Raw genomic sequence first — 14,153 nt, 5'->3', positions numbered from 1 at the left:
GATAAAAAAAAACAATCTCACGAGAATGATTTACTGCAACATGACAAATAACTTTTCATATTAAAAATAAAGTTATAACATAATATATACATACATTTAAACGTACAAAATGATGACTTTCAGTTTGTTAAGAATTATCTAACAAATATTATATTTATAATTTTCATGCTCCGTCAGAATTTATTGCATAACACGGTATTATACATTGTTTTCTTAAAGTTTATACTAATGATAATTATTTATCAACAAATAACCTTCTAATGGTGAACGTTATTATTCCTTTTTGTAATATAACGGCGTTGAGTTTAAGTGGAAGTGAAATTAAATTTTATTAAACACTGAGCCTATAAACATAAATTAAATCAATAAAATATTTTCTCCATAAATTGATCTCGTCAATTTATAGGCATTGCATCAATGGAGATTTGGCGTGACTGTTGTCTGGTATCGGTACGGCGGCAAAGTCTCTTTCACGGTAATTGGGGAAGATGGCGATCAGTAGTTGGTTTATATACGTACTTATACATACATACATATATATTTACTGAACAGAAGGAAAGAAGAGCGGTCGTGCTCTCTTAACGTATCTCCTCAACTAAATAAAGAGAAAAAGAGATATCTTTAAGTGAATGAGACTCATTCCAATTAAATGCAAATTATTAGCGTTAATGCGGCCCCTAACGATGTCTCCATGGAAATTGAAACTGTTACAAAATCATTAACAATTTAAGAGGATAAAAATAGTAATTCAATGACTTGAAGCAAAAAACGAGGCTATCTTGATTCATTCTTTTAATGATGTTAATTGAACAAAATTTTTTTTTGAAAAAAGGGTTCACTTGAGCCAAGAAAATATTTTTCTTCCTAATTATTTTCTTGAAGGAAAAAAAATTTTTTTTACAAGAAATTTCACTTGTTCCAACAAAATTAATTCTCTTGCTTTAAGAAATACGTATCTTGATCCAAGAAAATTTGTTTAAGTCAAGAAAATCTAGTTTTGAGAAAATTCAGCCTCTTGCTCCAAATAATTTAGTTCTTAATAGAAGTAAATTTTCTTGTCTTGAAAAAATTTCTCTCGCTCCAAAAAATTAAATATAAAGATAGAAGTAAATTTTCGTTAATATTTTTATTGATTAACATGTCAAATGGGAAGATCAAATAATATTTCATCATTTTTTTTCATTCAATATGTATAATGGCAAGCTAAAATAATATAAAATGGGGGTATCAAATATCCAAGAGAAAAATTTTCTCAAGGTGAGAAAATTATTTGCTCAGCTGAAGTAGGTGGCGCTGCTTCCCTAAAGTATCTAAAAATCTTGATCTAATATAAAAATTTATTGTATCAAATATTTATGTTAATTTAAATTAAGAAAAAATTACTTCCACACAGAAAAAAGGGTTCACTTGAGCCAAGAAAATATTTTTCTTCCTAATTATTTTCTTTAGAAAAAAAATTTTTTTTTGACAAGAAATTTCACTTATTTCAACAAAATTAATTCTCTTGCTTTAAGAAATACGTATCTTGATCCAAGAAAATTTATTTAAGTCAAGAAAATCTAGTTTTGAGAAAATTTAGCCTCTTGCTCCAAATAATTTAGTTCTTGATAGAAGTAAATTTTCTTGTCTTGAAAAAATTTCTCTCGCTCCAAAAAATTAAATATAAAGATAGAAGTAAATTTTCGTTAATATTTTTATTGATTAACATGTCAAATGGGAAGATCAAATAATATTTCATCATTTTTTTTCATTCAATATGTATAATTGCACGCTAAAATAATATAAAATGGGTATCAAATATCCAAGAGAAAAATTTTCTCAAGGTGAGAAAATTATTTGCTCAGCTGAAGTAGGTGGCGCTGCTTCCCTAAAGTATCTAAAAATCTTGATCAAATATAAAAATTTATTGTATTAAATATTTATGATAATTTGAATTAAGAAAAAATTACCACCAAGAATAGAATTTCTCGAAAAATTTTTACTTAAGCCAACACAACTTCGGTCTTCCTTAGGGCACCCGACAAATTTTCTTGAGCCAAGAATTTTGTTCTCCAGTCAAGAAATTTTTCTTTCTGTGCAGAAGCTCTTTCAGGCTAATAAAAAATTTACGAGGGCAATTTTCTCGGTTAAAGTAAAACTTTTTTCCTTCTACCGTAAATTAGAATATATTTTGACATAAACGATCTTTTAGTTGGCAAACCTTTTTATTTATTAACCATATCTTGGACTCAAACAAAGAAAACAAAGGAAATGACAATGGGAATTTTTTTCTTTCAGATTGAGGAGTCATGGCAGACGATCGCAACACAGCCCAGGGGGTTATTGCCCCAAAGCACTTGGTAAGTACGAGCCTTTCTTTCTTTCCCCTTTTTATTTTCATGCCAACCCATCATAGTAATACATACGCAAGTCCCTAGACTATATACGAGTTGTCTATGCTATTCTGCTGAGAAAAGAGTGTAGAGACGTTTCTCGAGCTTCGTCTAATAGCTCTAGGACTTAAGGATAGGACTTCAGTAGTTCTATGAATACTTATTATACAAACCCGAATATACCTTGTTCACAACTTATGACTCACTGCACCATTTCTACCCTCTTATTCAAACCCGATGGAAATTCCTCCATCCCCGGCGAGTTAAATTGTATAGAGTATCATTTATGATGCATCCACACCCCTGAAAAAAAGTTACTCTCAGTCGTTTCTCACCCGTTATACAAGATTGAATGGCCGTACGTTAGAATTTACGATCTTGGGGTCAGAGGATAGTAGACCAAGACCAAGGGTGGATTTTATGTATCGACTTCAGTATCGCTTACACAGTTAAACGCTTCGGATCTCTCTATATAATACCGCTGCGTTTCATTTTTCAAATTGATCGTTATCGGAAGCAGACTAACTTCCGTAGTTTTTGTTTTGGTGATATGAAATGTACTTTAATACTAAATTTATGTTGTTTTTTTTCTGAAGAATTTTAATTATAATTATAATCTATAAGGTAATATTTTATCTATCAGTCGTATTAATTTTAATTACCGGCATTAAATAACATTAATAAAATAATTAAAGCGCCATAAATCATAAACATTTCAATTTCTTTAGAGTGTATAATTTTGATGATGTGCCAAGTATCAGGACATAAATTATTATAATACTTATGAAACGTTTTAGACGCGTAGGCTGCTTGGTGTTAAACGAGTTGTACTGTCATTTAGTCGATTATTCGTATTGCCACCTACTTACCCACTTAAGTTGGCTCTTGGCCATTCGCTAAAATAATAATAATCATAAATAAAAAATAATTACACGTAAAAAAAGGCAAAATAAAAATATCGAACCATTGTATAGATTTGAATGCACTTTCTACTGATAACGTCGATAATAATTAATATCCTGGTTGGAACGAATGAAATATTAATTATCGGTTCCTTGGATCTCTCGATAATGAATTCATCCGCCGTTAATGTCAACATATAAATTAATGTTCACCATCCTGGAGTGCTGTCGGGTAGATAGATAAATACAACCTCGTATTTAATATTTAATATTTAACATCAACAACCAGTACATACAACTTTTACATACGTACAAGTAATGTAATGAATAGACAAACACGACAAAAGCAAAGTTTCGCCGGAAGTTTGATCTAAAACCCAGTCAGCACAATGATCCTACCGATCTAAGATCCAAGATGGACAAACAAGCACGTATGTTATCCTGCTCTACTCGGGTACATTAGTTTCGCTGGTTGTTGAATCTTTATATGTGTACAGTGCCTTTTTCTGCAGCTCCACTAATTCAACGTCAATTATTCATGATTTACGAGGCATCCGGTCGAGTGGTTGGCTCTCATAACTCCAGCGAATCTCAAATTAAACCGTGGAGTGTACTAATACTAAATTAGCAGGATCCTCAATAGGTTACGTGAATAATCCGAGTCCATATGGGTCTGTAAGCTTTTCCCAACATTTTGTGATTAAACCGCTAAGCAAAGTAGAGTATAACTAGCATGTACCAGGTTTTACGCTTATGCACTGATATCCCAGGTCAGCGTAGCAGCACCGTGATTATCTTTCGAGGAAGTACCACCATACCAGCATTTAAGTGTACCACACTCTAGACTAAACTACTAAAGGTTCATACAATATTATACCTGTGGATACATTCTTACAGAACAGCTCGAGCTAAGTTTAACCCGTTGTTGATGGTTGAGTTGATGCTACTATTTTACAAGCGTACATTGATAGAAGGATTTAGTACGAAGTACTAAACTGATTGAGTAACAAAATTTTTAGTCACATATTTGGGAGAAATAAATATTTTGTACCTATCAATATTATTTGTTACAGTTTAATAAATGATTTCTTTATATCAACAAAGCCTTATTACATGGAAATAAATATTTATTTCCACCAAATAATATTTAGTAACAGGTACTAAATATTTATTTGGTAAGTATTGTCGGTAGATGGCTACACGAAAAAAAATAAACTGTAATAAATAAGAGTCGATTTATAATAAGTAATGATCAACTGCTAAAAATTACCATTTCAAACAGTAAAACCGTGATTTTACTATTCACTTTATAATATTTACCATTTAAACGTTACAATTTACTCTTTAGATGGAAGAAAATATTATTTCAAACAATAATATTCGCTATGTAAATGTCTAAAATGTTAACGTATAATAATTAAGAATTCAGACTTTGATATTTATCATTTGGTACCTAAAAAATGATCTTATGATATGTAAAAAGTATAAAATAAAGTTAGTAAATTTCTAATACAAGCAACGTCAATATTTACAAAGTAAAATGGTAAATTTTAAACGCAACACTAAAAATCAAACTGTAATTATTGACTTGCTTGAACTGGTAAAATGTATATTTTAAAAGTATAATTTTTACTGTTTCAAATGTTAAATTCTCCCAAAGTGAGACCCCTTTCTCTTTCACCTGAATTCCCCTTCTCTTCATAATATGGACTATATATTGAAATGGCAATTTTTACTGTTTGAAACTGTAATTTTTTAAGGTGAACGAGTCGTTATTTACTATAGTGACAGCAACTAATCACTTATTTAGGATATTAAATTATAAATTGTGGCTTTTATACTTTCTACATTGAGTTTTGTAATATTTATATTTTTGCCACCCCGATGTCCGCTTTACTGTTTGAAACTATAAAAATTAACCGGAATCCGAGTGAATATTAGTGTACTTTTTTCCGTGTATGCTTTAATTCCAATGTTTATGTGATACATAACCTATTCACTGGCTCTGATTATTTTATTCAGCTCGATTTTGGGAGATTTATCAAACCTTTAAAAATACACATACTCCCAATAAATGACTTCTATTTATGTCTTTTCTCAGTGGAGTTTAGTTTACATTTTTCAATTAGTCTATTATTGATATGTTAAAAACTTGTTTAATTTTAAATTATATAAATGTCTCAAACAAAAAAAAATATAATTTAATGAGATTTTTTTCTTTATAATACCTTATATTTTTACTTAAAATTATTTATTTTTATTATTTTGATTTATTTTAAGTTGAAAAATTAGGTTACACGCTAAAATTAGTTAAAAAATTAATTTCTTTGATACCAATGAACTATTTATTGAGGAGCAATAAATAATTTGTTAAATACTACTAAATATTTATTTGGTGGAACTAAATGGGCTTTAATAAACGATTTAGTACCTACTAGCTGTTACTCACCCGCTCCGCTGGGCGCTTTATACTCTCTAAACATGAATTAGTGAAAATTCACTTGAATAAGTAAATATTCACTATTTCAAGTGAATTTTCACTAATTCATGTTTAGAGAGTAGAATTGCATTTTTAGATTTAGACTTGAAATTTAATTAGAGTATTGTTTTGACTTGCACAGATTCCCAATTTTATCGAATTGGCATGCACTTTTTATCCATGTAATTATTCTAGTTAATATTCATTGTAACTTTCAATGTGCAATCATTATAACACTCCCGTGTCTTTCTTACAAAAATAAATAATAATTAATATGAAAAAAAAAAAATTTGTAATGAGCATTGAAAGTTTCAGTTAAAGAAATTGCAGGTCTCATAAGTGAAGAAATCTGCCTAGTATGTAAACATAACCAATAGAATTAAAAAATTTATTTTAAACAAATGACAATCGGATAGAATAAATTTAGTTACAATAAAAATTCATTATTTCTAAGTCAAAAAAATATAGCTTCCAGATAAGTAATATCACCAATATATCATATACTAAAACCTTCTCCGAAACACGCTGCATCTTATGGGATAAGTATTATTCCGATCGGTTCAGTAGTTTTCGCAGTATAATCGGACAAAAAAACCGGCTCTCCATTTATTAGTATAGATTACTAAAAATTTGGTAATGAAAGGTTTGTTACTAAATCATTTAGTATCTGCTACTAAATCTTATTAAATAGCACTAAATCCTTCCATCAGTGTAGCATATATAACAAACCATATCACTTGATACTCTTCTTCTTGGTGTTGTTGTTGATGCTGGTTGTTTATCGACATAACTGAGCAATTAAAACGAGTATGGATAAAAGTTGGGAATTGCTGGTAAGCGACCTGATTTAGGTTCGGTCTTTGGCTGGAGACACCAAAGAGTTTATGGTTTGAGTTGTTATAAGTATTGGCTGCAAAGCGAATGCTGGATGTCATCCGGTTGGAGTGTGGGTTGATGAATTTCTATGTAAGTCTACTTGTAACTATACTAACACACCGTTATACATGTCATTTGGTGTCTCGGTTTAAAAGACGAGGTTGTATGACCGACCGCGTGCATATATGCTATATTACTGCTATTGCTGCTATTGCTGCTGCTGCTGCTGCTGCTGTGTTGTTGCTGCCACGTCAAGCTTGAATTACGTTCCCTCGTGATTCAGAGCATCCTGCTTGGTGCACATAGGTCGCTCAGGAACGTGTTTCGAATAGCGGTGTCGAGACGACGGGAAAAACATTGTTGTCGGCCGGTTGATGTGTCTTAATTCGACGTTAAGACATACTTTATCTTAGTTTTGCTTATTTAATACCGTCGGCAGAACATTCTTCTGAGTTAACTTCAATTTGCTGGAGCTCAGCGGTAAATATTGACCCAGATCGTGAATTTTTAATAGTAATTATAATGACGATCATCTAAACCAAAGTTATTCTTGGTGAATATTCTGTACTTGGTAGAAGAATACCACAAGCTAAGAATAACGCTCTCTAATACTAATTTTAATAATTATTTATCTCGAGATTAATATTAATGACTTTTGTTCTCATGCATAAGCTAAATTTATGCAAAAATTATTGTAATTTATATACGGGAGAGAATAATCACTCGAGAGGACGTTAAAATAGATAATTATTTTAAAATAATATTGTAATTAATAAAAATCTTGATTATGCGCATATTATTAATGATTATTGTCTAAATTATATAGAACTTTATATAAGCAATACACTGATAGAAAAATTTAGTTCTATTTAATAAGATTTAGTAACAGATACTAAATGATTTAGTAACAAACTTTTCATTACAAAATATTTAGTGAAGGGTACTAAATTATTTATTAAAGCCCATTTAGTTCCACCAAATAAATATTTAGTAGTATTTAGCAAATTATTTATTGCTACTCAACAAATCGTTTATTGGTGACAAAGAAATTAATTTTTTAACTAATTTTAGCGTATAACCTAACTTTTTAACTTAAAATAAATCAAAATAATTAAAATAAACAATTTAAAGTAAAAATATAAGGTATTATAAAGAAAAGAATCTCATTAAATTATATTTTTTTTGTTTGAGACATTTATATAATTTAAAATTAAACAAGTTCTTAACATATCAATAATAGACTAATTGAAAAATGTAAACTAAACTCCACTGAGAAAAGACATAATAGAAGTCATTTATTGGGAGTATGTGTGTTTTTAAAGGTTTGATAAATCTCCCAAAGTCGAGCTGAATAAAATAACTTAAGTCAGTGAATAGGTTATGGATCACATAAATATTGGAATTAAAGCATAGCCATCTACCGAAAATACTTGCCAAATAAATATTTAGTACCTGTTACTAAATATTATTTGGTGGAAATAAATATTTATTTCAACGTAATAAGGCTTTGTTCTTATAAAGAAATCATTTATTAAACTGTAACAAATAATATTGATAGGTACAAAATATTTGTTTCTCCCAAAAAAATGAATAAAAATTTTGTTATTAAATCAGTTTAGTACTCCGTACTAAATACTTCTATCAGTGTATTTACTAAAATATTAATGACATTGTTTAAATTATATACAACTTTATATAAGCAATGCTAAAACATGATTTTGTAATAAAGTTAAGCCAGAGAGTAGCCTTATGGCATTGAATTGAACACGCGATATAAATGTACACTGTAAATCCAAGATTAGGATATAAATTCATTTCGTTATCCTGCAAATAAAACGAGAAACGCTGGCTATAGAAATTTATATATAAGCCAAAGCCTGGCCGTATAATAGTTCATACCTTTTCTGGTTTTTGCCTTTTTACATACACACTATCTCAGAGTATTTATATTATATTCAACAGTTTTACTAAAGAAAACATGACTACTGGATATCACGCTATTTTATAAAACCGAATGCTCAACTTCTCTTCTAAACAAATAAAACACTTGTTCAAAGATAGATTTCCCAATAAAACACAATAACACACCCGTTATACGATATCAAGCACATGAAACATTTAATATTAAATATAAATTATTCTACATGAAGTATTTTTACGATAAAGCCAATCTATTGTGCAAGATAGACCAATATATTTGTGGTTTTACATGAAACGTTAATCCTATTAAGCTTTCTCTGGGTTTTATTAGCCAAGCTGATATTATTAATCATTATTATTAACCTGTACCTATACTTACGGGATAAAAAGTTCATTAAAAATTATTTATGAGGTTTAGTTAGCGGTATGATATACTCCCACTGCACTGGGTCAATTTATATTCCTATCCACTCGGGTTTATATCATCGACAGTGGTTGAAACATGAGTTTATCTCCTTTGGTGGGCTCTCGTTACATACTAGATAAATCTCTACACATGTCTTGCATTTTTCCGTCACTATTATTTAGTTTTGTGTCACCAAAAGACTACATTGTTGCCACCGCGGTTTAACTTTTTAATCAACACCAACTTTCACCGATTCGTGTTTGATGATTTTATTATTATTCGTAACAAGAATAATTATTATTATTATCTCGAAACAAGTCATTGCCCCTAAGTAGCTGATAGATCGGTTGACTAATCACTCCTCTGCATCAGTGTTCGCTGGAACTAAAATCGCAAGTACAAGTACAAGTACTTGGTTTGTTTGTTAATGCTACTATATTTGCTCGTTAGTCAATTTCTCGTGAGATAACTCGGAGTAAATAATTCTAGACTACGCTAGCTTACATACAATGAAAATATATCCCTGCATGTGAGTGTATCAGTTTATTTATGTAGTCGGTCTACAAATCCGTCAATGGACAATGTAGCTTACATTACGAGGAATGTCGCCAATTACCAGGTGGCCAGACGCAAATCAGTCAAGTTAATGGCTAGGCTAGATGTTGATCCTCACAAATCTGTCAATTACATTTACATATTACATTTTATTTTAATCTCCTTTTCATAATATAAGTCCGATGCTATTATATTTTATTATCTTCTTACCAGCTGTTTAGAGCTCGCTCTTATTTGCATTAGTTTTTTTTTTTAGTCTTTGGAATATGTAGGTTTTTTTTTTAGTATTCATCTGTGCAAATATCTTACAACTAAATATTAATAAATTTTACTAACGCATTAATAAATTTCAATTTATAATCTAGTGAATTACAAAATAATTTGCAAACGTTTATTTTTATTCGGTGAATTTCTGAATTAATTTGTCTAAAATAAATTTGATGTTTTTGCGGTTAATTTAAACAGAAAAAATTTTTTATTTTTTGTTAAATCACCATGAAAATTTTCGGTAATTATTTACAAGTGTTAATCCTATTTTTGGCCATATTTAGGTGACAAATTAACATTTTTTTTTATTTTGCTAGTTTTTACGGCGCATTTATGGTAAAAAATGTCGTGAAAGAAAAAAATTAAAATTTCGATAGCTTTTTTGCATTCAAAAGTTGGAAAAAATTTTGACTCATGTTTTTTGATAAAATTTATAGTTTATCTTTTTTTGATATATTTTTTTTTTTTTTAAAGTATATAATTAAACGAACAATTTAAAAAAAAAGTTAATAACACAATTTTCTAAAAAATTTATAAATTTTTTTGAAAATTTGTTAAAATTGCGATTATCAACTTTTTTTTTATGAAAATTAAGTTAGCCGACATTTAAAAATTTTTAGAATTTTTTTTTATTGCAAAAATCATTACAAAAAAATAAAAAAAATTTCATTTGTAAAAAACTTGAAAAACAGTAATTGCAATTTTAAAAAAAATATTTTTTTGTTCTAATTTAATTAATTAAAAAAAATTAAAAACGTCGGCTAACTTCGGTATTATTTTTTTTTTCAATTCATTTTTTTATGTATTTAAAAAAAAATATATATCCATAAAATCAACTAGAATTTTCATTCAAAAAAATGAAAATTAAAATAGTGTGCTTGTAAATAATTACCAAATTTTCAACACAAATATTAACTCTCGTAAAAATTACAAGAATCATTTAAAAAAAAATTAAATTTCTTACATTCTTACAAAAAACTTTAAAACAACACTCAACAAAAAGCCCATAAAATAAAAAATACTTAGCACTAAAACAAAAACCTCTTAGCCTTATATGATTATTTCGATAAACCTCAAAGTGAGGCCACCCGTCTCACATCACCAAACACTTAGTAACATCACATACACGAGTTTTTGCGTAAGAAGGTGAAGCTGTGCACAAAACCTTCTCTTGGTAAGCTTGGACACGCTTGTATATCTCAATAGCAAGAGCATAAAGCTTTCATCGTGTTCGAGTTGGCACGAGGCACTTTCCTTTAGCAAAAATGAATTATCGATGTAAGCAATTAATGTAATCTGCAAAGCCCTACCCTCTTTACTTATTTTTGCTCCTTAGTCCACTCTAATTATTTTTCCCTCCTTATCTTCCTTAAAATTATAATTATAATTATAAATCCGTTTGTCGGGAGGATGAAAAAAATGAGATAGGAGCTCGTAGATTATACCAAGCTCAAAGATGTCTATGATGTGCTGATCGGCAAACGCCTTAGTCTATTACAACAAAACCACAATCGCTATCTCATTAGGCCGGCAACCGGCCCACGCCTGCTCTCTGTCTCGGTGCTTTCACCGATGAGTTATTACAAGGTCCGTGGACCAAACGAAATGAAATGCACACGGTTCATTGTTTTCCTCTATACTATTCGTGAGAGGATTTACCGTTGTATTTATATTCCTCTATATCTATAAATATAAATATAAATATAATAATAAGAAAAGACATTTGTACACGGAAAAAAGTAAACTGTAATATTCACTCGGATTCCGGTTAATTTTTATAGTTTCAAACAGTAAAGCGGACATCGGGGTGGCAAAAATATAAATATTACAGAACTTAGGGTTGTTCGGACACTAATGCACTTGTGAATATCAAAAGCTAATTTTTTGATATGTTATGAATTGCTATCTCATACGTCTAAATTAATTTTTTGGATTAGATCTGACGAAGAGTTATCCTTTAATAAATTATTAAAAAATTGAAATTTAACATCTAGCCTATAGAGACTATTGGCGGATTGCACATATATCGATTTATTTGACTACCTCATAGGAAGATTAAAAAACAAAAAACTTGTATTTCAGTCAATCAACTTTCGTAGAATACGTTAAAAATAAAATGAAAATTTTCTGACGAAAGCTTTTAAAGATATTTTAATGCAAAAGATGAGAAATTCACGAAAATTTCAGGCCGACATATTTAAAAATAAATAAACCACGTGATTCAGCGCAGTCTGGCAACATTGCACAGAACAGAACGCGCGAATTTTGAATTTTAATAATTCCTGTGTATATTTATGGGTTATGTTTTTCAACTCAACACTACACAGCTAGATAAATATAAACAGCTGTTATGCGCGGTGTTGCCAGGTCTGAGTTTTGTGAAAAAATACTTGAGTTAAACGTTGACTATTTATTGTTTTTGTTAATGAAATTATTTAATTATTTTAATTAATAATAATTTAAGGTAACGGTTAAATTGTAGTAATGAATTTTCGTATTCAAATTTTTAATTTTAATGAAAAAAAAATTTAGATTCTATTATGACTTACGGGGTACTGTCCGTGCAACCTTAATGTAGAAAGTATAAAAGTCACAATTTATAATTTAATATCCAAAATAAGTGATTGGTAGCCGTTACTATAAGGTACCGGCGGGTAATAAGGCCTAGCTAAGGGAGATTTAAAAAAAAATCAAAAATATTGTATTTAATTACTGAAATGTAACATTAATTTTTATATTAATATATTAGCCACAAAATGTAATGGAGTAATGGTAATTTTCACCATAAATAAATAAATACAAAAACCTTGCGAATAGGCCTTATTTTACTACGGTAGGGTAATAAGGCCTGCGGGTTAAACATACTGGCAATAGTTATACTATCTTTAATAAAATTGGTATTAGAGATCAATCATCACTCAAATTTAGCAACAATACTTTTTAAGATGCTGATAAAAATTAGAACAATGATTTTAAATTATTAAATATCAAATTATAAAAAATGCTTATTATTTGCTCAAACCGTTTTTGAGGAATTCTTCTGCGCTACTTTAGCATATGACGGATGATGAAATATAGAAAACAATGAACGTTACATCGGGACTCTATAAGCTTTTAGCGACATTTTTATGCTATACGCTTCTACTAGAGAAGCCTTTAGCGGAAACGGTTATTTTAAATATCATTTCTATCATTTAGGCCTTATTACCCGACAGGCCTTATTACCCGCGGGTACCTTAGTAAATAACGACCTTTTCATCTTAAAAAATTACAGTTTCAAACAGTGAAAATTGCCATTTCAATATATAGTCGATGTTATGAAGAGAAGGGGAATTCAGATGAAAGAGAAGGGGGTCTCACTTTGGGAGAATTTAACATTTGAAACAGTAAAAATTATACTTTTAAAATATACATTTTACCAGTTCAAGCAAGTCAATAATTACAGTTTGACTTTTAGCGTTGCGTTTAAAATTTACCATTTTACTTTGTAAATATTGACGTTTGTTGTATTAGAAATTTACTAACTTTATTTTATACTTTTTACATATCATAAGATCATTTTTTAGGTACGAAATGATAAATATCAAAGTCTGAATTCTTAATTATTATACGTTAACATTTTAGACATTTACATAGCGAATATATTCGTGTCGAAATTTAAGTCGTAGATTCAACATTTTAAACGTTCAAATCGTAAATTCGACGTATTGAACGTTGAAAACGTAAGTTCAACGTATTGGACGTTGAAATCGTAATTTGAACGTATTGAACGTAAAAAATATAGATTCAACTGTTTTAAAAAAAATATATGATCCATAGTAAAAATTAAAAGTTACAAAAAAATGACATATACCAATGCGTAAAAAATAACGTATGGTCTAAATTTAGCTAAAAGCTTTTCCTAAAGATTTGATTGAGTTAATTTTTAGCTACTTGCTTATTCAATCAACTAATAAAATCACAGATGATTGGAATTAAGGAAGTTATTAAATTGAGATTGATTTTTGAGAGTCAAATTCTTATTCAATCTTTTAGTTTCTTTCATGTAAAGAGTAAATTGTAACGTTTAAATGGTAAATATTATATAGTGAATAGTAAAATCACGATTTTACTGTTTGAAATGGTGATTTTTAGCAGTTGATCATTACTTATTATAAATCGACTGTTATTTATTACAGCTTACTTTTTTCCGTGTAGGAGAAGAATCTTAGCAGTTAAGTGTACGGCCACAATGCTTTTGATTCTGACATATAACGCTGCACATTGCGTTCTATTATTCGATTCGATGCTTTGGGCTATAACAACAACAACAGCAGTAACAATAATAACTTGTAATGAACAAAACACACCAGTATTGGTTTATAGTTATATTAGCA

The 14,153-nt window shown here is 29.3% G+C and overlaps 1 protein-coding gene across 10 annotated transcripts in view; it reads left to right on the top strand.

The window, feature by feature from the left end:
• Positions 1-14,153, top strand: part of LOC123259705 — a 185,429-nt gene that overhangs the window by 52,061 nt on the left and 119,215 nt on the right. For all 10 annotated transcript variants that reach the window (XM_044720368.1, XM_044720374.1, XM_044720359.1 and 7 more), the window contains exon 2: positions 2,278-2,339. In XM_044720368.1, coding sequence (XP_044576303.1) covers positions 2,289-2,339 — 51 coding nt within the window. In that variant the 5' untranslated portion in view covers positions 2,278-2,288. The remainder of the gene's footprint in view (positions 1-2,277; positions 2,340-14,153) is intronic.

The sequence above is a fragment of the Cotesia glomerata genome, linkage group LG1 (assembly GCF_020080835.1).
Source record: "Cotesia glomerata isolate CgM1 linkage group LG1, MPM_Cglom_v2.3, whole genome shotgun sequence".
Classification (NCBI taxonomy): domain Eukaryota; kingdom Metazoa; phylum Arthropoda; class Insecta; order Hymenoptera; family Braconidae; genus Cotesia; species Cotesia glomerata.
The sequence above is the reverse complement of the archived record's forward strand: the minus strand, read 5'-3'. Positions and strand labels throughout refer to the sequence as shown.